Below are 24018 nucleotides of genomic sequence, written 5' to 3'. Positions count from 1 at the left end.
TGGTAATAGGTTCAGACAACCCATAGAAAATAAAAAAGTATTCTCATTTCTTCATATGTTAGAAACAGAACATCTTGAAAATGATAACCTTAAAAGAAAATGTCATTGAAGAACTAAAAAAAAATTAAAATGCATGTGTCCAGTTACAGAAAGGGTTGGAATTTTCAACATGTATTTCAGAGGTCGGTAAGTCTATGATCAGACATAGCAAACAAACTCTAGAACATATAGAAAGAGGGTGACAGAAGCTGGGCTTCTTGGCAATGACTATCAATTTATAGCAATTTAAAATGGATGATCATATTTATTTTGCTTTCTTATGAATGATTGTATCTTTAATATTGCACTTGGATCTTGTATTTCTGATGTGCATGCTGCTTTCCAGAAGAGGGCAGTCCATACCCAGGATTAGTTGCTTTCCATCACGCTTTTAATCCAAGAAATATAGTTGGAGACTCGAACATAGACACCAGGTTTCATGGGTTGGGCACATCCAAGGCCCCAAGAGGTGACTCCATGTTGGACAAATTTATCTTGGTCCAGACAGACTAGAGGTCCTCCACTGTCCCCCTAAACAGCAAAAGAACAGGATGATTCTTTCTTTTCAGACCCATGTGGCCTTCCCACAGGAGGCACAGAAATAGAAGTACTTCCTACACGCAAAGGACACAGTAGTTTTAAGGAAACACTGGAATTCCAGCAAGGCAAGAATTTGCCATGCATTTTGTTGAACACTTCTACAATAAAAGGCCTCTTCATGTCACCAGGCATTACATATATTTTTGAAGTAAGGGGATCTATTTAAAAAGAATCTGATTGTCCTTGTTAACTTAAACTGTGCTTCCTCCCTCAGTCTCTTTTCTGAGTTCTTCATGGGTTTCTGTTGTTACTAGATGATCCAGTGGCACTGATACTTGGAAGTTCACAGTTCCTTTGGCCCTTGTTTTGCCTGCATGGCAGGCTCCACTGCATCCTTCCTTGACTGCTAACTGAGATATGGTTAACTGAGCTAGCTTGGACATTGGAGGTAACCTGGCAGAGGCTAGCAAGGGGATCTAGGGAAAGAAAATCAGACCTTTTCTCATTCTAAGTTGGCTTTCACACACATGACTTGTACAGCTGTGTGTTACCATGTGCTCTGGAGTTCAGGCTTATCTGAAAAATTGCCACACTTCCCAGCAGCAGACAAAGGAGCAAGAAAAGAGAATATGTGGACATTTTTCAGCTCAGATGCATGTGGTGTGGTAACATCCTGAGGATAATTCTGGGCCTCTAAAGCCCAAAAAGCAATGCCCTATTTGATTTGAGTGTACTTACAACTGACTCTCATGTTCACAGACTTTCTTACCTGGCAGGTGTCTGTACCACCATGAATATTCCCAGCACAGAGCTCGTGATTTTTAACTCTACCATTCAAAAATTCAGGGCGGTTGCATATTTTATTCTCGATTACAGGAAAACCAGTTTCCTTTAAGTAGCCAGCACCACGAGTACCTTTGCAAATAAATATGAGACAAAAAAAGAATGAATGACAGAAGTAATTATCATATTCACAACACGTAAATATCAGGATATGCATAAGCAGTAAAATCAGCATAGTGTCCACTGTGCATACACTTCCCAGTCCCAATATGAAGGTATACCAAAATCAGTAAGCATTATCAGTATTATGGTACTTATCACCTTTTACCACCCACCACTGACCTTTCTGTTCTCACAGTACATCCATGTGGATCCAGTACCCACAGATACTTGTGGAAGTCATTCCCAAGCCATTTTATTTCTCTATATCTGAATTTTGTGTGGAAGAAATCAGGTAGGAAGCAAACAGTTGAAAATGGCATGATGGGCAAGGAGGCAGAGAAAGTACCCAATGCACTTCTTTACCGAGACAGAGTGAGGGGTTTTGAAAATGAGGGTTTTATTTGTGTGAGATGTGAACCAGCCTGGCTGGGAGGAAGAATCACTCAAGAGAATGAGAAAACTCACATTTATGTGATTAAGAAATAACATAAATCTAGAAAATCTTTCCATCCAATTGGGCAAAAGCCCACTTTGGGGAAAAGCATAAGGACTGAGAGAGAAGTGACTCCTTAGCTCTGCTTCTCCTCTTATAGCATCTATTGAGAGGGTTTCAGTTTACATGGCATTGAATGATTTAGGAGAAACAGTGTCAGAGAGACAGTGGGAAGTTTGGTAGTATGTGATGAATTTTGATGAAATAAGTTTTTCATCATAAGTTTTTCTCTTGTGTGGGGCACAAGAGAGGGCACACTTTGGATACCAGTCTGCAAACATGGAGCTTTCAAATGTGTTAATACTGTCTCACCTTTTGTATCCCCCCAGCCTGTCACATAACAGTCCTCTCTTCCTCCTAACACAGAGTTTTCTTTTGGTAAACAAACTGGGATTACATGATTATTAATGACTGCTGGTCTGAAATGAACAGAAGAACAATCATTAGTACAATTATACTTAATACTAGGTTCTAATTCAGGTTTCTAAAAAGATTCTATATATATTTAGCCTTTTATCATTTAAATACTTAGTTTCAGTTGAGGTTCTTTTCTGACATACAAATTTGCTTTATAGGCTCTAAACCCACAGAAAGTGATACACAAAAGCGAAAAGTCTGAAACATGAAAAGAACCAACATTAATCCAGGAGAATGCTTTGACTTAGGCTAATGCATAGTCAACAGAACCTAATTACAAAACCATTACAAAGGGTATAATTTAGTGGCATTTAACACCTAGCTGTTAGCCTGCTCTTTCTGCATCCAGGATGATTTTAAATCACTTTCTGTCAGGACACTTAGCACACAACAGAACCTAAATCCATCTGACTTGCCATTGGACTTGCCTTTGGGTGCAGCAAAAGCTCATTTTGAAGACCACATTTATAAGCTGACCCTGCATCTGTTTCGGACATGCACTGCAGCCACAGCACTAAAAGCCCAAGCACCACACATTCACATCTGCTTGCAGCTTCATGGACAAGTTCCTTTGGATTGCACAGTTCCACAGAGGGCATTTTTGATGAATGAAAACGGATGCAAGAAGGTTCATACTGGCCATTGCATTAAACTCTTTGCCTGCCACTGGCCAGCCCTGCTGGAAGGAAATCTCCCCACCACAGCATGGAAACAGCATAGAGTAGCATCATGCTAATGTTGCAGGTTTCGATCATCATTACCTCATCAAGGTACAAGCATGTAGAAACACAGACTGAAAGCTCCTCTAGGCATTACCTCCTTCTATTCTGCTGCCACTGCCTCACCTTCCAGCAGCTGACACCCAGTACATTTCCAGACTGGCTAACTGTTCCTAGCCCTCCCCCCCTCCCAAAGGCAGCCTTTCCCCTTCTGAAACCCTGGAGTCTCTTCAGAAAGGGAAGAAAGAGGGGGTCTCAAATCACTAATTGAACACAGAGTATGCAGAAACACTCATTTCTACACCACCAGCAACCACTTTTTAGTCACCTTGTCCCATCAGAACAAAGGAGTGCTTCAGGTAAGAAGGTACCTGCTCAGTTTGAGCAGAGCAATATCTGCTCTGCGTGGCTCCTTGAACAACTTCTCTACATCACGTATTTGTACTGATGGCTCTGTTGCCACTTCTCTGTGTAACCCAAGGTATACTTTATATGCAGCTGGTCTTGAGGATCTATTGGAAATAATTGCACATGGTGAGCTGATGAACACACCACCAGAACGAAGACCATTTACAATGCTATTGAGCACCTTGCTCTATCAAAGACAGATAGCCAGCTTTAGAGTAAACTTAATCCCTTATAATGGCACATGAAATCAAAGTGGCAGGAGTTATCACCGTCACTCTGTTTTACTGTCAAAATTCAGCTTTTGAATGATGAATTCAGCAATGAATGACAAATAGATTTGGCTCAATTCACAGCTGTTGCAAGCTGTTCACAACCAGCTTGGGTTAGTTTATTTGGTCTCTTGTTTCTCCTGTTATTTTCTATCCCATGTAAGAAGTTGCTGGTGAAGAGATACTTACTTTTCTAAGCAGTGGGCAGCAGTAAGAACCCATTGAGGATCTATCAGAGTTCCCCCACAGAAATGCAGTCCATAACTGTAATAGAGCAAAATGCCATGAAAAGGACAGTAGTTTAAGATGTGGAAGTTAAACCTACTTGAATTTATCAGGTAATATTTCTATCATGTGTGCCTTTACAAACTAAATACATGATTCCACAATTTCATTAAGAAATGTTTTGCTTTCCTTTCTTACAATAACAGTAAGGTTCTGTGGACATTTTTAGGAGGCCTTGTATGAAAATACCTAGATCTTCATTCTTAGTGTTTCTATTGCTGGAAAACCCTGTGTGCAGTGAGGTTCACCATTTTAGAGATTTTTACTTTTTCTCATCCTTATCACAGTCATAAAGCTCTGCAAATGGCCTTGATTCCCAGTTTTGTTAATAACCTTGCCAGTAGGATCAAATGTTTACATGAAAGGGTTGATCAAGAGGTGTACTAGCCATCCTGTAGCTCTTATTCATTGGAAACTGATTCTATTGTAGAATATAATAACAGATTTAAAGTCATTCTGCCTTCTACTGAAAATGTTTTTGAAATTAACAATTAACAACTGATTTGTCACAAAATAGAGTGTTCTTGGTTGTCTAAATTACCTTCTTTAAGAATAGCATACACAATGTTTACCCTTGAGCTATTTATAAATTAAAACCAAGTTTAGACTGCCTGAACCACTTCCTGTAGCATTGTATGAGAGGCAAGGTTTCTTTGCATGTAGTGTCTGATGTAATAAGGAATAATCATACCTGGTACGGAGGCTGATCTGCCAGGGCCAGGAGTGCGGATGCGAAACACACCCTGCAACAATCCTTTGAGCACACAGTTTTGGTCTGAACTTGGATTTCCCACATTCATACTGAGGAGGAGCTTCAGAATAAGAAAAAAACATCACTATAAGGAACTATGATTTAGTGATTTGCTATACATTCACTATGAACTCAGTGAACCAGAAGGTGAACCTGTTACATTTGTCACTTCAGCTTCTGATTCTCTTCAAATAATTCTATACCATACATCACATATATTTTGTTAGGTTACCTTCATCTGGAACACCTAAAAATGTCTAGTAATTTTTTCCACATACAGTTCTCAATGGCCAGCAAATTACACACAAGTAGCTCCACAGTCAGATAGAAACCCCCCCCCCCCAAAAAAAAAAAAAACAGAAGGGGAAGGAGAAGAAAAAAGAGAGAAAAAAGAAATAAATTCTTCCAACATTTTTAAAAGAACTTTTATGGATGTCAGCAGTGCAGAAATTGCACTGGCAGATGTTTTAAAATAATCTTGGTGGTACAGCATGTGAAAATCTAATGCTGTGTCTGATGAACAAAATTTTGTCAACTCTTATCTTAGGATCATTTGGCACTTCAGATGTCTCTGAGTTATTAAAAATGTAATTCTTATTTGGCCTCGGTGAACTGAGTCTTATCAACACAGAATTTAGAATTTTGTCATCAAAATGAGTGAATTAATGAAATTAAAAGCAAAAGCCATGTTTCCTCTGTTCTTTAGATTACCTTCTCAGCAAAAAAACAGTACTAATTTAAAGAAGAAATTGATCATCAAAATAGCATACAATAGTCATGTGGAAATCTGGGGGTTTTTTTTATCTTAAGAGTCCCAGCCCAACACATTCACTGCAGTGCTATTTTCACAGGTCCAGTGTGTATACAACAATTTTTTTTTTCCTGGTTTGCTTAATTTTTGGGTTTTGATCTGAGCACATTTTCTTCTGCTCACCACTGAGGGGATAAAGCAGCAAGGAGTCATTCTTCTTTTGAAGCTACCTCTCTTCCTACCAGAGTTTTGGTTGTTGATACACATGAAAGGACTGGAAACCAAAATGTTATAAAACTTCACCATTGTACACTTTGTTGCACCACCTCATTCAGAGCTTGATTACTACTAACAAAGACAAAGGCCATTTGGTTAAATATTTAGAGTCAGATGCATTTTGCAGACATCAGATATGGTACAACATCAGAGGAAGGACAATCTGGTTGTCATCCAGAAGAGAACCAGAGCCACATGAGCAGGGAGTGTAAAGGTTTTGGTGGTAAAAGAGCATGCCCTGTTCAGCAAGACCACACACAGAGTTATGCCAGGAAATTAGGCTGGGGCAGGAAAGATTTCTGCTGGAACTGCCCATTTTAAAACACATGGCAAAACCCCATGAGCTTCAGTGGCCTCCATAGCTTGTGGTGCATTTGGGGCTTTCAAGGAAGATCAATCTTAAGTCTTCAGACAGAGACCTTAAACATCACTTCCCAGGAGCCTTAATTTCTAGCCTAAATCAACTGCACTTAGGTCAGTCTTTCAGACTAAACACCAAGTATTCTCTAACTGTTATAAAAAGGTACAGGAAAGGGAGACACTAGAATTTAAGGGAAAGGGATACACTAGTCTTTAAAGGAATAATTACGGCACTTGGGAATGTCACAGTACTCCCAGGCTTTTCTCGGGTCTGTTGTGTAGCACCAAGGTCCATTCACATCTCCATCAGGATTCCTGCAATACTGTAACAAAGAATAAAGGCACCAGCTATTAACCAGGGAATAAAAAGGTCAAACAATTAAAGTTTCAAAATAAAATAAGATAAAATTTGGGATATATTTTTTATTTCCATTCTTATAAGTGATTTCTAATTCCTTTTATCAAAATTTATTTCATTTTTCCATTTGCTCCGTGAGTTTGGAAAAGGATAATAAAAATCAGACTTCTTCAACTGTCTTCAGACATTAAGCTTCACTAGGGCAACCTTGTATCTCTGAGATCTCAAAAATTAGGGGGTCTTGACTTTTGTTTTCTAAAGCACAGAAAATATTTACTCCTGCTTTCCCTGCAGTTAATAGGAGTAGTAGGATCAGTTCTGAGGTCTTTTCACATCCACTCTGGCTGCATGACTCAGGGACAAGTGAGTGTTGTGTAAGCTGTCTTGCTCAACCTGATGCTGCCTCTCTGTGGTGATGCAGGGCTGCAGTGTTTCCTCTCATGCAGGTGCTGTTAGCTGAATCCCTCTCTAGGTTTTCCCTGGGCATACTGACTGATCTCTGCTCAGCACAGGCATCTCACATAACTGCATGCTACCAGGTGTGTTTTCTAGTTCCCTGCCCTATCCTTAAACATATCCCATGTCTTAGCAAAAAGGAGAAAATATTTGCTACCAAGAGCCCCTGACAAATACAAGAACCAAGAATGTATGACAGGCAGCATTTTAGAGGGAGTTTCCCCAGTCTGGAATTCAATACAGGGTGTGTGATGCCATCAAAGGATTGACTAAAGAAAGTTAGTCATCTACCTTGTAAAAAAATAGTAAAAGCTGTCAACATCAAACAAGCTCTTTATATCACATGGAAGACTTGTCACAAATAGGCAAATACTGTACATGGGGTGTTAAAAGTCTAAAAAATTGGTGATGAGTACATTTGCTAGGATGAGGGAGATGAAGGTTAGAAAGGGAGACTGCCATCCAGGACAGTCATGTACATGTGTAGCCCTGAATAATGGGCTGTGGCAGAAGCTGGAGGGCTGAAGGGGAATTACTGGGGGATGGGGGGTTACATTCCATCAGCTACATATCTTAAGGAACCTGAACTGAACATTGGATTCATTACCATCTCAGCTGGCCCTGGTACTACTGAGACCTATGACCCCAGGTGTTCTTTCTGTCAGAGGAGACAGAGGCAATGCCCACAGACCCACTCTGGTTGGTCCCCAGTAGTGAGGAGAAGCAAGAGCCCATCTGAAGCCCCTTGGGTGTGCAGCAGAAGTATTTGGTAGAGCTTCTGGGCATCTCTGTGTCCCACAGTGACCACACTGGTCATGTCAACAAGAATTATCATGATCAGGTTCTTGGATTGAACTGAAGAAAACAAATTTACAAAGACCTGTCACCAAATGCTCGCTGGAGGACCCTGAAAAAGACAGGCAAAGCTCAGTGACAATATGTATTAAATGAACAGTTTTTTACATTTTTTTCCAGGCCTGCTCTTGGATGAGTTGTGGGAGTGAAATAGTCATGGCTATGAGGTCTCTGAGAACTCCACTCCTGACAAGTCCTGCCCCTTGCAGTTTTTGCCACTGTGCCACGGTAGTCTACACCATTTTCAGTAATGCATTCTGTGAAAAATGAAGGAAAGGAAATGGTTGTTAGCTGTGAGCTGTTGGGCCACTTCCATACTTGATGGTGGTGAAGCAGTGATAAATTTGAGGAACTACTACTACAATTTACACATCCTACATATTATGTAGATGAGGAAAGGGGCTACATAGTGTCAAGGATAACTAACAATGATATTTTAATTTCCTTGCATCTTAAAAGTTTTCTTCATGATCACAAAAGTCATAAATCAAGAAGATTACATTCAGTCAATCCTTCAAGACTCCAGAAATCAGGAATATAAAGACCATGCACTTGAAGTATTTTCCTTGCAGACACTGATATCTGTCCAATGCCACATTTTAAAGTACGTAAACCACAGTGACACATATTCAGCCAAAAATTATTAACCTTCTAATCATTGAAAAGTGTCATAGCAAAAAAGAAAAAAAAAAAAGAAAATAAAAAAAAGAAAGCTGCAGTTGTCTAACCATCTACTGCATAACAGAGCTGTATCTAAAAAGCCAGCTGTTCTCTGATGGTAAATGGAACCCTAGAAATGTGAAAACATGTCACAGGAAAAGACTTTTTGACTTTTTGAAGCAGGCGCCAGCAAAATGCCATCATTGCTCCATTTTCTGTCATTGCTAGTTGCCCTCCCACAGTAGTATGGAAACTAGTAGCCATCTATTTTCTTGTGTTTCCAGTATTTACAGATGTAGCAGGTAAAAGATGTGATATTAGTCTAAAACCTAACGCAGAAACCTTGCTATAAAATTCTACAAAAATGCTCAGAAAATTAAGAGTGTGGATACAATACTGTGTTAAATTCTGGATTTATTTAGGGTATTTCATCCTCATTAAATTCTTGAAGATGTTTCCATACAAACCAGCTTCCTGGTTATGAGCATTTCTGGGGAAGCTGAAAGTATTCTCACCAGGGTTTGTTTCCTGCGTTGTCTGAGGAGGCTTAGGTACAGTCTGTAGCCCTTGACCATCACACTTCTTCAGGTCACAATACTCCCACCTCACGCTGGGGTCGGTGGTGTAGCACCATGGACGACTGTCGGCATCTGGGTTTCTGCAGTAATTTTGGCTCAGGCCCCTGCAAATACAAACAAATTATATTCCTATCCATGGCATTGCCGGGGAGAGCTCAAAAGAACATTTTAGAAAGCAGATCTGCTGTAGAGTTAGCATATATAATTTATCATGTACATTCTGTCATGGCCAGTTTAAATAGTTTTTACAGCAGAAAGCAATCAGGATACATATATTAAATACTTAAATATGCCAAATACTTATTCACTGATTAACACTTATAGTAAAACATAATTTAAAAATCCAGATAAGTAAATGCATACATGTGTAGCAAAGATATTGTTTATTTTATTTTTTTCAAATATGGTAATAGCTTTTAAAAAGGTTATTTTTAGGTAGAAAACAATCTACCCCTTTCTCAAAGTCTTAGTGACTTGCAGACTAGGAAGCAAAGACTTAAACTCATTAATTAATTAATGCATAGAAACAGTTCGTTTCAGCATAAGAGAAAATTTATTACAACTATTAATTGCCTTAGAAGCAATGTAGAAACACACAGTTAATTAGTCTAAAGTATAATAGTGACACCTGTGGTTTCTTTCAAGATGAAATTAATAAAAAATATTTCCATGGTAAAAAAAGAAGAAAAGGAAGGATTTATATTTTTATCTAGTACACTCCCTTCCCAGCTTTATAATCATTGTTGTTGCAATGATGATGCAAATCAAAACAAGTTCACAAATGACCATTGTCCGATGAAACCTGGAAATGGGAAATACACGCACGCATTTGGGAAGTTCTCTGCCGTTTTGTTGTGCCGGTGAGGCGACATCGAGCTCCAGGCTTGGCATTTCTTTCCCGAGAGAGTGAAAGAAGCTGTACCACGGTAAGACACCCCATTGCCCTGATAGCACTCCTCAGCAACTTCAGCCTGCTCAGGCACATCAACAGCTGCAGTGAATAACAGAAACCAATCTCTTGCATCTTGATACTACAACATTTAAACTCGAGCATAGAAAGACAACAGAAAACAACAAGCCAGAGTATTTCACTGACCACCACAGCATGCTCTCTGTAACAGAATCCTTCTCAGACAGTAGATCAAAAGGAAGATTTCAAAAGATGTTTGCAAAAATTTCATGATATGCTAGATTAAAAGCATCTATGCTTTTAATGCTTTTTAAAAGCACCTATGCTAGATTAAAAGCACTTGTATTTAATTTTACTCTCACGCATGCGGATTTATTTCAGATAACAAGACAAATAGTTAACATATGGATCAAATTTTTTTCAGGATGTGGGCTGTCTCTGTCTTTGCCATACACCTATGTGTGGATCAAGACTACCTTGTGTAAGGAGAGTTTTCTTTGCATTGTTTTCTATGGAGTCTTGGATCAAAGGTCCTAAATTATCTTGGGTTTTGCTACAGATTCAGTTTTTAAGGAATTGGCATGTAAAGCTAACAAACTTTTCCATGGAGCATTTAAAAATATGTCAGTGGAGGTAACCACCACTGGGCAAAGAAAAAAGACTTCTTTTACTGCAATATTTCCTGATCTCAGTCAGGAAATCCTTACTTAAAACCTTTTGCACTTAGCCACCAGACTGAACACACCAGCCTGAGCTCCACATCAGACCCAGGAGTTCAACTAGACATGGCAATGCCAACAGTGACAGTAACAATGCAACTGAGCAGAGTCACACAAGATTTTTCAAGATAAACTATGATGACCCTCCACTTCCACTTGTCTCCTGCTCTTACCAGGATCCTCTGGCTTGGTGCTATCACAGGAGGGGATGTTGCAATATTCCCACCGGGCAGTTGTGTTGGTGGTGTAACACCATGGCATCTTCTCACCATCAGGATTTCTGCAGTAGTTTTCATCTAGGCTCCTAAAACAGAAAACTTGACTGATAAAAGTCTCTCATGGAAATCTATTAAAGGTTATGAACAAATGGAGAATCTCTTGCTGCCTAGTTTACTGTTGATTTACTGATGCCATCTGTTACATGAATAATTGTAATTCACTGGTGTTTTGGATGTACTAAACCAGAAACCCACAGGACTGATGGATTAATTAAGAGACTGCAACACTTTTAGGTCAAAAGTAGCATGTCAGAAAGAATCTAGGGTGAAAGAATCTAGCCCCAAGCAAATATCATAACTGTACCATTCTTACTCCACATGGTTTCATCTGAGAAATGATGAAATGAAGAGGGAAAAAGTCAGTCAAGAAGAGCTTGAAAGTTGGAAAAGAAGACACCTGTATTCAAGAACAAAGAAGACAATAAAAAATGTATGAAAAAATTGAAAATATGAGATCCATCAGGTGATGAATGCCACTGTAACTGAAGAACTTTGCAATACAGATGAAAAAAACGGAAGTAAATTTGAGACTTGGTATTTCTCATGGACACTGAATATCAGAGGAGTTTCACTTACTGGCAGGGATAGTTTTCAGGAGTGCGAGCGTGTCTGTGGGGAGACTGAGAGCTCCAGTGCTGACAGGTATTTCCTGATTCAGTAACAGATACTGTGCCTCGATAGTCTTCTCCTCTTCCTGAGAGACACTGGCGTCCTGGTGCAGGAGGTGGTGGGGGTGTTGCTGTTACAGAAAAGGAACTGAAATTAATCAGTGCCTTCTATATATAGTAAAAAACTAAACCAACAAACCACTCTGATCTTTATAATTAGGTGGGCTTTTTAGATTTCTTTGCAGGTAAGTTCTAAATAGCAAAATATTTGAAAAGTCCGAAAGGCAGAGAAAAGATCTAACAATACCTTTCTTAACTTTTCTTTCTCCCATTTTGAGATCTTCACAAGCAGTCAGGCTGCCAGAAGGGCATTTGCATCTACCCCTTTACAGCAGCCAGCATACAAGACAGGAGACAAAAGTCAGGATATGAAAATTTTAGCAGCCTCATCAGAACAGAGCTGGAAAGTGAGCAAATGATAATACTGTGAAGAAAACTGGGGTGAAAGCATCTGGCCCATCAGTGATACAGACAGGTGCACATGTAAAATAGCCATACTCTGACTAGTGAGAGACAGAAAGGATGAAGTCTAGAGAGAAATTCCAAGGAAAAGTATAATGGCAAGGACAGGTCTTTAGGGGAAAAGAAAACAGAAAAGGTGGAGAATTGGTTTGGAGGAGCAAAACAAAAGCCAAAGTATTTTCAGGAAGAGTGAAACTTCTTGGTATCAAAAGAGGAACATCAGAAGAAACACCAGAAATGGTTGGTCATAGGAAAACACATCAAGGAAGGGAGATGTGCTCCATAAAAAAACATTAGAAATGTCTATAACAGAAATGTCTAGCCTCAATAAAGCTATCAGAGATTCATTTTAAAGTGATTTTTTTTTTTCCTTTGAGGTAAAATTCAGCTGTCGTTTATGTCTTTCTTTATATTTGGGACGTTGTCTGTTTGTTCTGGATCCTCACACCACTCTGACAGGAAGAAGCCTAGAAGCCAGACTCACTGCAACGAGGAATGTCACAATATTCCCAGCGTTTAGTTGGACTGGTAGTGAAACACCAGGGCCGAGGTTCTCCATCAGGATTACGACAATAATTATTCTTCAGATCCTTCTCTGGAAAACTGAACCATAAGATAAGATTTTAAAGTTTTAATATATGCTACTAATAGCTGTAACAATTATCCTGTCTGGTGTAGGGTGGTCTTCAGCCTACCACTGTCGATAAAGAGACCACCACAGAACCTGACTCACTTTTCTGGGAGGTATCCATGAGAGTGAGGTTCCTGGGAGTCCCAGCGCTGGCACTCAAGCCCAGATTCTGTTGTTGCAACTACTCCATGGTAGTTTTCTCCACTGCAGTGCATGCACTCTACTGTAGGAACAAGGCCGAATAAGGACAAGAGAGACAGAAAGTCCCCAATGAACTGGTCCACAAACATTCCCACTCATCTCACACAAAGCACAAGAGCCTGATCAGAGCACAAGGCTGAAGTACAGTCATTTTTTTGGCAAAGTAAAAGCTTATTTTCCTTGGTAAGATGACTTTAACTTGTTGATTACATGTATAGTATTCCACTAAAAGAAACCTCAAACCAACATTACAGATTACAGGCTTTAAAAGAGATAAATTTAATCTATTAAGATATAATTTAAAATTTGTTCTTTGCTACTGGTGCATTTTATTGAGTTTTGCACTATCAAATGTCATTTGGTTCCATTTTAATTTTATGATATATGAATACACCCATATGCCTTTTTTTATCCAGGCAAAAAAAAGACACTGCATTGTTGTTTTCAGGGTCTTTTGATATCTTCCTTGTTGATGTTGAAAATATTTTGGAAAGTTTTGTGTTGAACTAAATTCACGTTTGAAACAAATGCTCAATTGAAAATAAAAATTAATAACTTCACATCCTTGAACAAATATTGCAAAAATTGGAAAGAAGTCAGTATGTGTATCCTGACCTTCACACTCAGGGATGTTACAGTAGTCAAATCTGGTATCAGGGTCTGTTGTGTAACACCAGGGTCCCTTTTCATCCTGATCAGGATTTCTGCAGTAGTTTTCCTCCAGTCCTGCTTTGGGATATTTTTCAGGTGTGTAACTAGAACAGAATTAAATGGGATTACAGAATAAGGAAAGTGTCCCAATTATTCAGCTGAGGACTCTAAAAATAAATTTTTTATCTGAGGACAATTTTGTTGATGTTGGTCTTTAGAGGGCCCCTAATAGTTACTGTGTGCCATTGCTGAAGCATTAGAAGTACTACAGTGGTAGACTTCAGGAAATACAGTGCCTCTATAGCCAGCTATGCCCTTAATACTTGCATTTTCTTTAGCTATTGTTTTGCAGCAGTTATTGCTCAGACAGGGTACCATGTGGCATGTAGTGAACTGCTTCCTCTGGGATATGTTCCCTGGGAGATGCAATGAGAATGTATTTGCTGAAATGTGAGAGTCCTCTGTAACCTGAATGCTATAACTTCTGAACAGAAGGTTATTAAATAAACCCAGTTTGGTGGTTTTTTTTTAATGCAAGAAACACTACCTTATTAATTGTGGATTCACTGATAAAATGATGAATCTCTATCTCATCTGCCACATGTTATACATTTTGGCAAGAGAAGAAGTTCTTGCTCTGGTGAGATTACTGAAAAAATCTGATTTCAGCAGAACCAGGTATTTCCCAGTCTAGTGTTTTGCTCATGTAAAGCTCATAAAATCTAAATGCAACTGCCCAGGGTGACAGCGTCTCTACTGATCATGCAGCACCACTTAGAGGTATCTGAGTAACAACTCAGATTAGAGAATTATCTTATTCTAGATAAGTATAGAAAAATATTTTATAAGGAGACTTCTAACACCAAAAAAACAAGACAAATTAGCACATATGTATGGCTTAAAAAAATTTCAGAAACAGATTTCAGACAAGATAACAAGATTTCAGAACAGATCTGGTTTTATAGAAACAGATACAAAAAGATCTTACTTTGGTTTATGTGGGGAATTATCAGCCCACTTCTGGCACTTCACACCTTTCCGAGTTTTGGCTTCTGTTCCTCTGTAATTCACTCCTTTTCCCTCCCTGCATTCTAGAAGATAAACTGAAATGATATGTGCTTTATCAGTATCATGACATATCCATTGGATTCTAACATACACAAAATCCATTTTCATACTACCCCACCTAAATATGTTTGAGCATATTTTGACTTTCTTATGTTCTAAACTAGATATTTTACATTGTAAAAACCTGATAGATAGCTGATGTCTCAGTTGACTTAATTGGGACTGAAAAATGTATGTGAAAGCAAAAGAAGTTCTATACCAGAATTCTAGAGGAATAAGTGTAACACAACCCAGTTATTTTGGGAATATGCCATAGTAGATTTAAATAATAAAATACAATTTAAATATTTAAATAGGTACTATAACAAAATAGAAACACATTCTCTTTTTATTACCTGCTATGAGATTATTATAGTTATGCACAGTAATTAAAATCAAATCTTTAAAGACAGTCACCTGAATTCAGCTGAAGACAAGACAGCTGCAGTTTAGAGAGAGTCACTGTCAGGCAACATGTCCTCTGGCTCAGAAAACTAAGTGGGAAACTCATTTACTATTTCCCTGGGGAAGCAATCTGCCTTTTAGGTTGTGACCTGGCTTGTCTCAGTGTCTTTAAGTAGTGTTAATACCGAATTCTTGTAAAGACCAAGTTTTGCAATAGTTTTTCTCAGCATCAAAGTTGTAACAAAGCTGACATACAAGCAGAAGATTAATAGAAATCTGGATAAATAATGCCATTTTACACAGATCTTTCTTGCCCACTGTGAAAAGAATTAATATTTGATTCCAAAATATGGTTCAGCTTTTCTGATATTTGAGACGTGAATTTATAGATACACCCTTAGGAATGCTTTCATTTCAATGTATATATAGAGGCAAGTTTACTCTAGAAACTTTAGCTGGAAGCCATTTGGATCCCTCAAACAATTTTGCAATAAAATAACATTAAACCCCTCAATCACTGAACATTGAATCAGTCGAGTGCTGACTCTTCTTGTTTGTGTAAACTTTTGACCGTTTATATAACCTTTAGGGCTTTTCCTTTCTGATGACAAATTACTAACTTTGATCCCCAAACTCAATCCGTGTGCCTTGGGTTAACTATTTCCAAACAGATACATAGGTAGCAATTCCCAAATGCAGCTTTAATTCTTGTTACTTTTACTGTAAGTCAGAGAAGATTAACTTTCTCTTTTATAGCACATACCATAGAAAAAGTAACTTCTGAAATTGTCAGAAGTATTTGGCCAAATAGTAATCGTCATCCTTTTCATTGAACACAATGATAAATAGCAACTAGGTTTCATCAAGTAATTGCTTTGACTGAAGAAAATACTGCAAATACAAAAATTAGCAGCACAGACACCATCTGAGACATACAGAGTAGGTTGTGTTTTTGATAGTTTTGATACCAAGGTCCATCTTTTGGTTTCTGCAGAGAGAGGTGCTATTTTCAGAAATTTTGGTTTTGTCAAACAACAGTTTTTTGCACTTTTAGTGGTGTGGTTCTGTTATTTCAAGAAACATAGACATGTGTTTGTGTTAGGCCCCAAAACATATAGTAACAAATCCGCAATGTGTATTGCAGTACCAGGTTCTAACTTCAGTAAATCCAAGGGATGTCTCAAAAATAACCCAAAATTGCAATCTAGCTCCTGATCACAGTAAGAAAAACCAATATGATTATTTACATATAACTTACTCATTCAGTCTTTTAGCTTTGTTACTTGCTAATTGATTCACTCAGTTTTCCTTCTAAATAAGAACTGCAGAAGATTTCTTAGTGTTACTTAATTGTGATGTACGGAAATTCCCACTTACTTCTGTGTATAATGAGAGAACTAATGTTCTAAACATTAAATTACCAGAAAAAAATGCATCTGGCCAAAGGCTTCAGAAAATATTAGGTTGAAAAGGACCCTCAGTTGCCTTTCATTTATAGTCCCAGAAATAGCACACTGAGGTTCTAAGGTGAGTGAGACTGCTCAGAGCTGTGTCCAGCCAGTATCTGCAAGGGTGAGGGCTCCACAGCCTCTCTGGGCAATGTGGCCCAGTGCTGACACACCAAAAATTACTTCCTTGTATCCACAGTGCCTGAACAAAATCTCATTTGGATGTTCGGCTGCAATCCAGCTAAAGATGTTGAACTGCTATCTAAAATCTCCTTGCAGCTGCTATACACACAGCATTGTCTTATCAAGGTCAACAGAGATGTAAAGATGAATTTCTCTGGAGCTCATGGGTATTTACTGTCATGTTACTGAGATTCTTGCCTTTTGCTTAGAAACTGGCCTATCAAAACCCCTTCATGATTTTCAGCAACTGAGAATCTGGTTCATTTTAGCTTTTGATGCACCTTTCTTTGTTGAAGGAGATCAAAGTTTTGAGATAATAAAGTTTCAAATTTCTGAATATTTTCAAATTAGTTAGTACTTTTTTCAAAGTTACAAAACATCAAATGGTCAAACACAATGTTCATGAAGTCATTTAATACAGAACAGAAGTAATTCTATTCAGAGTTTATTGCATCATCTTATATCTCAATGATCCCTAAGGAGATCTTTTCTCCTTTATGCATTACTAAAGTCAGGGAACAGCAAAATGAAATTTATGTTACATTAAAAATAAACCACATTCATTCTTCCCTGTATACAGCAAGAGCTCCATCCTCAATAATGTAATTCAAAAATAGTCTTAAAACCCAATTGTTTCCTTACATCTGGCATAAGGTGATAATTTTTGAAACAGAATAAAAAATTGGATAGCTGACATTTCTCAGAGACACACTTCCTATTTTCAGAAAGAATTAGAGACCATTTTTGTCAAATAATCCTCATCTACGACTAAGTATTCATAAAATATGTACAAAAGGGAAATACAAAAATTCACCACATCAATTAATTATGCCATAAAAATAATAGGATAAAAATGTCACCAAATTAATTAACTGAAGAGTATCAACATCATACAACAAGATACAAATACTATAAAAATAGATAATTTTTATCTGAACCACAGTCTAATAGTACAAAAAAGATACAGACATACTTCTTTTTTCGTAAAGAATTGCATTTGCTCTTCTGAATATCATTGCTGTTTTGGTGTTCTCAGACAATGTTAAACACTGTTGGTCTTTACTGGTAAATAAGAAGGCCCTGTTAAATTTAAAAGGAGAGAGCAATGTAAGAAACAATACTGAATATATGCTTATTTTCCTGAAAACATTGTTGAGTATTCAGTTGTAATTTTATCAGACACTACAGTCCAGTGGTATTTAAGGCTGAGAAATGTTTTCAAATCACTGAGTATTGCAACTCACTTTTTCAGTGGTGATTTTCACTTCTAAGTGTTCATTTCAAACCTAGGTTGAAAGGGAGCTACAAGAAGAAAGTATAACAAGAGATTTATAACTTTCCAGAGGTTCAAGAGACCATGTTGAAGGGGATATATACACAAAGAACCTTGATATTATTTTAAAAATATTAGTGGAAATTCAATGAGTTAGACACTCAACAGTATGTAGCAGTTACCAAGGAGCAGGTAAAACACAGTCCAGGACCTTAAATTATCTTGTGGTAACTCTTTTGAGAGTAAGCACTTTATAAATGATAGCCTTTTGACTTTTCAGCAAGTGCCCAGGCTGTAAACTGCAAAACTGAAGCAGATGGTGTAGCCTCTAGAATAGCATCTAAGGAAACCTTCTGATAGGCTAAATAACTCCTACAGCTGGGTCTTCTGAACAAAAAAAAAAAAAAAAAAAAGAGCAAAAGCAGCATGGCATTCAGTGGGTAGGTCCATACCAAGAAAGCTGTTATTACCAATTAAGCCAGTTAAGCTATCAGTAATGTTAAATTTGTAAGTAGGAAAGTAACTAAAGAGCATGGCCCAATCCACCTCTAAGGTGGGATAGTAAGTTTGAAGTATTGATCTGAACAGATTGCTCTGAAGCATTAATGTGAGGATGCTGCAGTGCTGGCTGGGTCTTAGGCTCTAACTAACGTTTATCTTTCTTCCCTCAAATCCTTCCTGCCAGGCAGCACCTGTTCTTGCTTGATTGTAATAGATCTCATGTAACTAATTAAGGAGGCATTAACCTGATGTCCTTTCAGTGCCAAGAGATGGCAGGCTTAGACCCCAGGGCAGAAGCTAAGGAATAATTCTGTGTCTGAATATGCCTCAAAAGGGAACATTAATTCCCTGCAAAGTGTGAATATATAATCTGAATATACAGACTTGCTCTGTCTGCCTTCCTCCCTACTCTCCAGAACCATGTGCTACTGCAGCTCTGTATCTTTGTGGTTTTCAGAGTGAAGCTGGATCCAAGGGAATTGCTGGTATTTCATGCAGTCAACAGACCCCTGTCATCCTTCAGGGTTACACCTTTTTAAAATAAGCCTCATTTGCTCTTTAATCTTAAACCACAAAGTTACAAAACACATTTAAGAAGCCAGCACCAATGTATCCGTGCCCTGAATAAAAGCATTAAGTAGAACCAAGTGCTTGAAACTGCTGAGTTCAAAAAGCCATGCTGCAGAAGTGCTGGACTGGGAGAGGAACCCCCTCTGCCCTGTGTGTGTGGACTGCCTCCCACCGCAGTAATGGACATCTCACTGCCTCAAAAGAGCTCAGTTTCCTGCTGCACTGCTGGAGCTCAATGGGCTGCAAGGCTTTGGCACAGGAGATCCAGAAGCCTTAGGCTCAGAGCAGCAGGATCCAGTGGGGCAGAAGGCTGAGCAAAGACCAACAATACAGGGTCATCAACACCCTTCATGCTTTCCAGCCCCTTGAGCCTGGGTAATGCAAGTGCAGGGAGAGGACTTGGCTGAAAGAAGGTTCAGGTCATTAAGGTTCAGGTCTCTTTTTCAAAGTAAATAGAAGTTACCTAAGTCCAAATTCTAGTAAAATTCTGAATAATTGATTTATCTGCAATATAATGAATGCAATGAAAATAAGCAATGCTATTATTGCTGTCCTAGATTTCCAAGAAATTAATTATGACTTCTTGTTGCAGAAGGAGTGCAAGAGTCTTGATAAAATCATGTCACGTTGGTTTGCAGCATGTCAAGCTGTGCATCAAGCTGTGCATCGTAACATTTTTCAATAAAAATTCAACATAACTTTCTTAATTTGTCTATTTTTTCTATCTTCATCTTCATCTTCATGTCCATCTATATGCAGTACAAGAATTCTGTTTCTGCACATTTTTGTTTTCCCAGCAAACCTCAAACCCCCACATAGTCATAAGGAAACCCTTGAAAGTTCAGATTGTGGATAAAAAAAGGCATATTTTTCCATCACCTGCAATGAAAGACATGTGGGAACCAGTGGAAATTACCTGCAAGGAAACTTTTCTTCACTTTCACATTTCTCTGCACATTCTTCATCACTATTTGCTCTATAAACTTGTTTCATGGGGTTGAGCAACCAAGCTCCCTCTGTTCTCACATAGTGGTCTAGGATGCTTCCTTGCACTTAGAGGAAAAAGAGAGAAAAGAATGAAAATGGGAATGATGATTTGCTTTATTTTAAACTCCCATGTTAAATTCTTTGTCGCCTAGTCATATGACATCATCATTTAATTACTGGAATAATTGGGTTAATTGTGACAAAATATGGGTAATATATAATGCTTTCCTGGTATGGCAAAAAGTAGCATCACTGAAAACCCAGGGTAAGGCAGGACAGAGAAATGGCTTGAACAGTGATAACACAAACCTATAGGATAAGGTAATGGGGGCACAGAAGATGAGCCAAGGAGCAAAAAATATTTGAGGTGTTTCAGAAAGTAAATATTGGCCATGCATACTTTGGACAAAGCAGAGAAATGGTGCTCAAGAAAGACGTGAAACAATGTTTGTTCATTGCTGTCCATCCATCCACATGGAATGACTTGAGATTTATCAGTCACCTCCTTTCAAAGGCTCCTACTCTTAAAAAAATCAAACCACCCTCAGTCACTGGGGTTGTCAGTTGTTCAGTTTGTAATAACCCTGTACTGAACTTACTTAATAATCAAGACAGCAGTTGTTGCCTTCCATTGCAATGAATTAAAATAAGACATTAAAGAGGTAAGTAAATCCACCTAACAACCTCTGGTTTACAGCTGCATGTCAAATATATAGGAATCTAAAAAGTACAGCTATTTTTAATGGTAAACTCAAAAAGTGTTCCAGAACACTCCTCCTTGTAAAGGACTTTGGCATTTAGTATTTTTCTGTTACAGCTCTGCAATCCCAGAATTAGTGCATAGCACAGTGATTTTCATGACTTCCAGCTGCAGGGTCATGGAGTTGCACGAGTCCTGTGATTTTTACAGTTTCTTTATCAGTGGAGCATATGACTCTTCTGATGAACATTTGGCCCTGGGAGTTATCTGTTCTGTAGTGTTTCAACCCCAAACAGACACCCTGGCCCCTGGTCACTGCAGGACATCTCAGTCAGCTTTTGTGCCTGGCCTTACACAATTGCTGAATAAAAGGCAGACAGGGGATGAACCAGACCATGACTGGAATCTTAGGAATAACAGCCATGCTGCAGAGAGGAACTTCTTCACTTTCTCTGACCCCTGTCTGTCTCAGCCATGGCCCAATGCCAGCAGGAGGGACAAAAACACTCCATGTCCCACTCAGACCCATGCCTGTGAGCAGGGGCTCCACTGAGTTGTTTAGTGATGTCTTTCGACCTGAGAAAGGCAACAGCCCCTCCCTTTCCTGAGTAACACTCTTCAGTAACACTCTTCAGCAGGCTCACGTGTCCTGTTATTAAATTCCTTCACTTGAGAGATAGCTCAGCCTGAAATTGGGTATTTTCTTAAAGATCATTTTGCATCTACAAGTTGAAGCTGGTAAAATACGGATAAAAGCCAAGTTATACTTCCTCACATACAATTGCAAAAGCACAGAAGTTACTGCAAGGGTTTTTCTGCATTTAGACTAGGGAAGAGTTTGTCCCTAAGGGTTGGCAGTTACTTTAACAGTATGCATGGAAGAAAATGATAGCTGCTGGAAAACAAAAGAATAAGTGAAAAAGAGTCCAATGACATTTCCACTAGTTATTTCAAAACAAAAACATTGAGAAGAAATGAGTTTTGAGACAAAACATTAAACTAGGTTAAGACAATATCATAGAGATGCTGCAATGCTCACCACAAAGAAAAGAAAAAAAAAACAATTCCTACTATGGTACAGTTTCCATGCAAACTTAATTCTGTCCTGTTTTGACATTTTGCAACAATATTGTCATTATTAATACAACATTTGATTTTAGAAATATTGACAGGTTCATAATTTATTTCAGTCATAAAACTATTTCTCCCCTTTTCTGTTGTATTTACATGGCAGGGCATTATTGTGGGGAAAATAGAAAGGAAAATATGCAAACAATAAAAAAGCATTAAATTTTCATGCTACCATTTTCCCTATGTCTATGATGTTTTACAGACACAGAAAGATGTATTACTATCTTATTCAAAAATGCAAATATTTGCTACCATTTGATAAAGGATTTGCAAACAAGAGTATAGTATTTCAGATAAAAGCCCAAATTGTATCTTTTTCTCCCTCATATAAAATTCCTACTTAATTGAGGAAAGTATTACAGAGGCTATTCTTTTGCGAAAACAAAGCTTAGAAACTAGAATTTAAACCAAGATAAAAATTCTTAACATTAAATAACAGATGTTTTTTTACATTGGGGCACGTCTCTAATATTTCCAGCTAAAATATACCCATATATTTTCCTAACTGTTACTTTTTCTTATGTTTTAAAACTGCACATGTAAAATTTGTTGTATTGTATTGCACATGTTTAATTTACTGTATCTTTATATATGCATTAGTACACTTATAACTGTATTTTTTACTACAATAACAACATACTGTGTGGTTATATAGATGCCTGCAAGAAGCTGTGTGGTCTGAATCTCACAATTCACTGGAGTTTAAGGTTTTCAGGACAGAGAATCTGTATGTATGAAACCCATGTAAACATAACTAAAAAGCCCAATTCAGATCTTGCGTATCCCAAAATTTTTGTAGCATCTTCCACAAACACATGTTTCTGTACCAAAAATATTCCAGAAAGTAACAGTGATCAGATTTGGTCTTCCTATCACATGGAATGAAAAATTCACAGTTAAGAATGTGGTTATGAAAAAGACTGAAATTGCAGTGTGTACAAGCTTTCCTTTCCTGTATGATTCTGTTTTGCACAAGTATTAACAAAACTTTAAAGCAATCAGAATAAGGATCACAGTAATTGGAAATAACATATGAAAAAAATCCCCAAACCTCAGATTAAAGGCTGCTGAAACCAGAGGGAGCCATGCCTTTGGCAGGCTGCTTCCCAGGGGTGCCCCTGTCTCTGGCCATGGGAAACGTTTGCTGGGAGCCATTAACTGCCCATGCAGACACCAAGGCTGCTCCTTTTCTGGTGAACATAACTCAGGAGCAATGTTCTACTGAACATAACTCAGGAGCAATGACAGCTCTCACTCTATTCTGCAGCAGCTCTTGCTGCCCAGCAAGCCCCAAATCCATCATTGTCCAGGGGAGTTGTGACACAGAGATTTGGGGACCTACCTTCATCACATAGAGCTTGCAAGTGTCTGGCCCCAGTCTCACCTAGGCAAGCAGAAAGCAAAAGATTCTTACCTGAGCTGAGAAGGAACAGAAGGAGAAAGGCAGCTTTGCTAATCCCCATTTTGGGCCAGCTTGGAGAGTGCTGGAAGTTGTGTGTGCCAGTGCTCAAAGTTTTATTGACTTGCACTGGAGTGAGGCAGCATCAAACAAACAAGGCAGGAGGATTAAGTTAATCATTCTCCCATGCTGCTCCCCCCTTGCCGTGGTGTGGCTGTTCAAACAACCTTGAATTGGATGGATTACCAAATCAGATTCAATCATTCCTAGTGGATGCTATTAAATGCAAAGGCACTCTCTTGTTTTGCAGGATATGGTTTGTTCTCAAATGGTTAGGTCTTTCTCTACTAGAGAAAAGACAGGAATAATATTGCTAGAAATCATGTGTCCAGGCAGTATCTGAATTTCTCTTGATATTAGAGTCCCAATAGTAAATTCAGCCACGCATACCTGTATTGATTAATAAGGAACAACTTCTATTTAATCTCATGGTAAGCATGTTTATAAGATTCAGATATTAACTCTGTAAAATAGTTTAATTTTACTTCTTTATTAAAGATTCAGTTTCTGCTGTCTCCTTGCCTTAGAGTTTTCCTTTTTCTTCTTCTATTTGGGAGTAGGACTTAATTTCATT

The 24018-nt window shown here is 38.3% G+C and overlaps 1 protein-coding gene across 2 annotated transcripts; it reads right to left on the bottom strand.

Moving 5' to 3' along the window:
* Positions 1–155: 155 nt before the first annotated feature.
* LOC110476048 (plasminogen) lies at positions 156–23515 on the bottom strand. 2 transcript variants are annotated; one of them, XM_021540646.3, is made up of 19 exons: positions 23400–23515; positions 20084–20219; positions 17797–17903; positions 14669–14783; positions 13645–13784; positions 12931–13051; positions 12682–12800; positions 11644–11806; positions 10963–11093; positions 9986–10151; positions 9098–9264; positions 8031–8179; positions 6483–6576; positions 4807–4927; positions 4020–4094; positions 3525–3665; positions 2330–2436; positions 1349–1494; positions 156–570 (listed from the first exon to the last, which is right to left on the bottom strand). In XM_021540646.3, exons 1-19 carry the CDS (start codon positions 23446–23448, stop codon positions 409–411), a joined length of 2409 nt encoding a protein of 802 aa, XP_021396321.2. In that variant the 5' UTR covers positions 23449–23515; the 3' UTR covers positions 156–408. The 2 variants fall into 2 exon arrangements, with proteins under 2 accessions (XP_021396321.2, XP_021396322.2); XM_021540647.3 differs by having other exon boundaries at positions 12931–13048.
* Between the last annotated feature and the right edge of the window lie 503 nt (positions 23516–24018).

This window comes from Lonchura striata, chromosome 3 (assembly GCF_050655825.1).
Source record: "Lonchura striata isolate lonStrDom1 chromosome 3, ASM5065582v1, whole genome shotgun sequence".
NCBI classification, from domain to species: domain Eukaryota; kingdom Metazoa; phylum Chordata; class Aves; order Passeriformes; family Estrildidae; genus Lonchura; species Lonchura striata.
This window is presented reverse-complemented; position numbering and strand designations above follow the sequence as displayed.

Excerpts from the sequence above, each read along its gene's own strand:
- LOC110476048 (XM_021540646.3), bottom strand. The coding sequence starts at position 23,448 with ATGGGGATTAGCAAAGCTGCCTTTCTCCTTCTGTTCCTTCTCAGCTCA. Across the intron at positions 14,784-17,796 it reads AATTCTTTACGAAAAAAGAA|TTTATCTTCTAGAATGCAGG; the intron begins GTATGTCTGTAT and ends ATATCATTTCAG. Across the intron at positions 11,807-12,681 it reads TTGTGACATTCCTCGTTGCA|CAACACCCCCACCACCTCCT; the intron begins GTGAGTCTGGCT and ends TTTCTGTAACAG.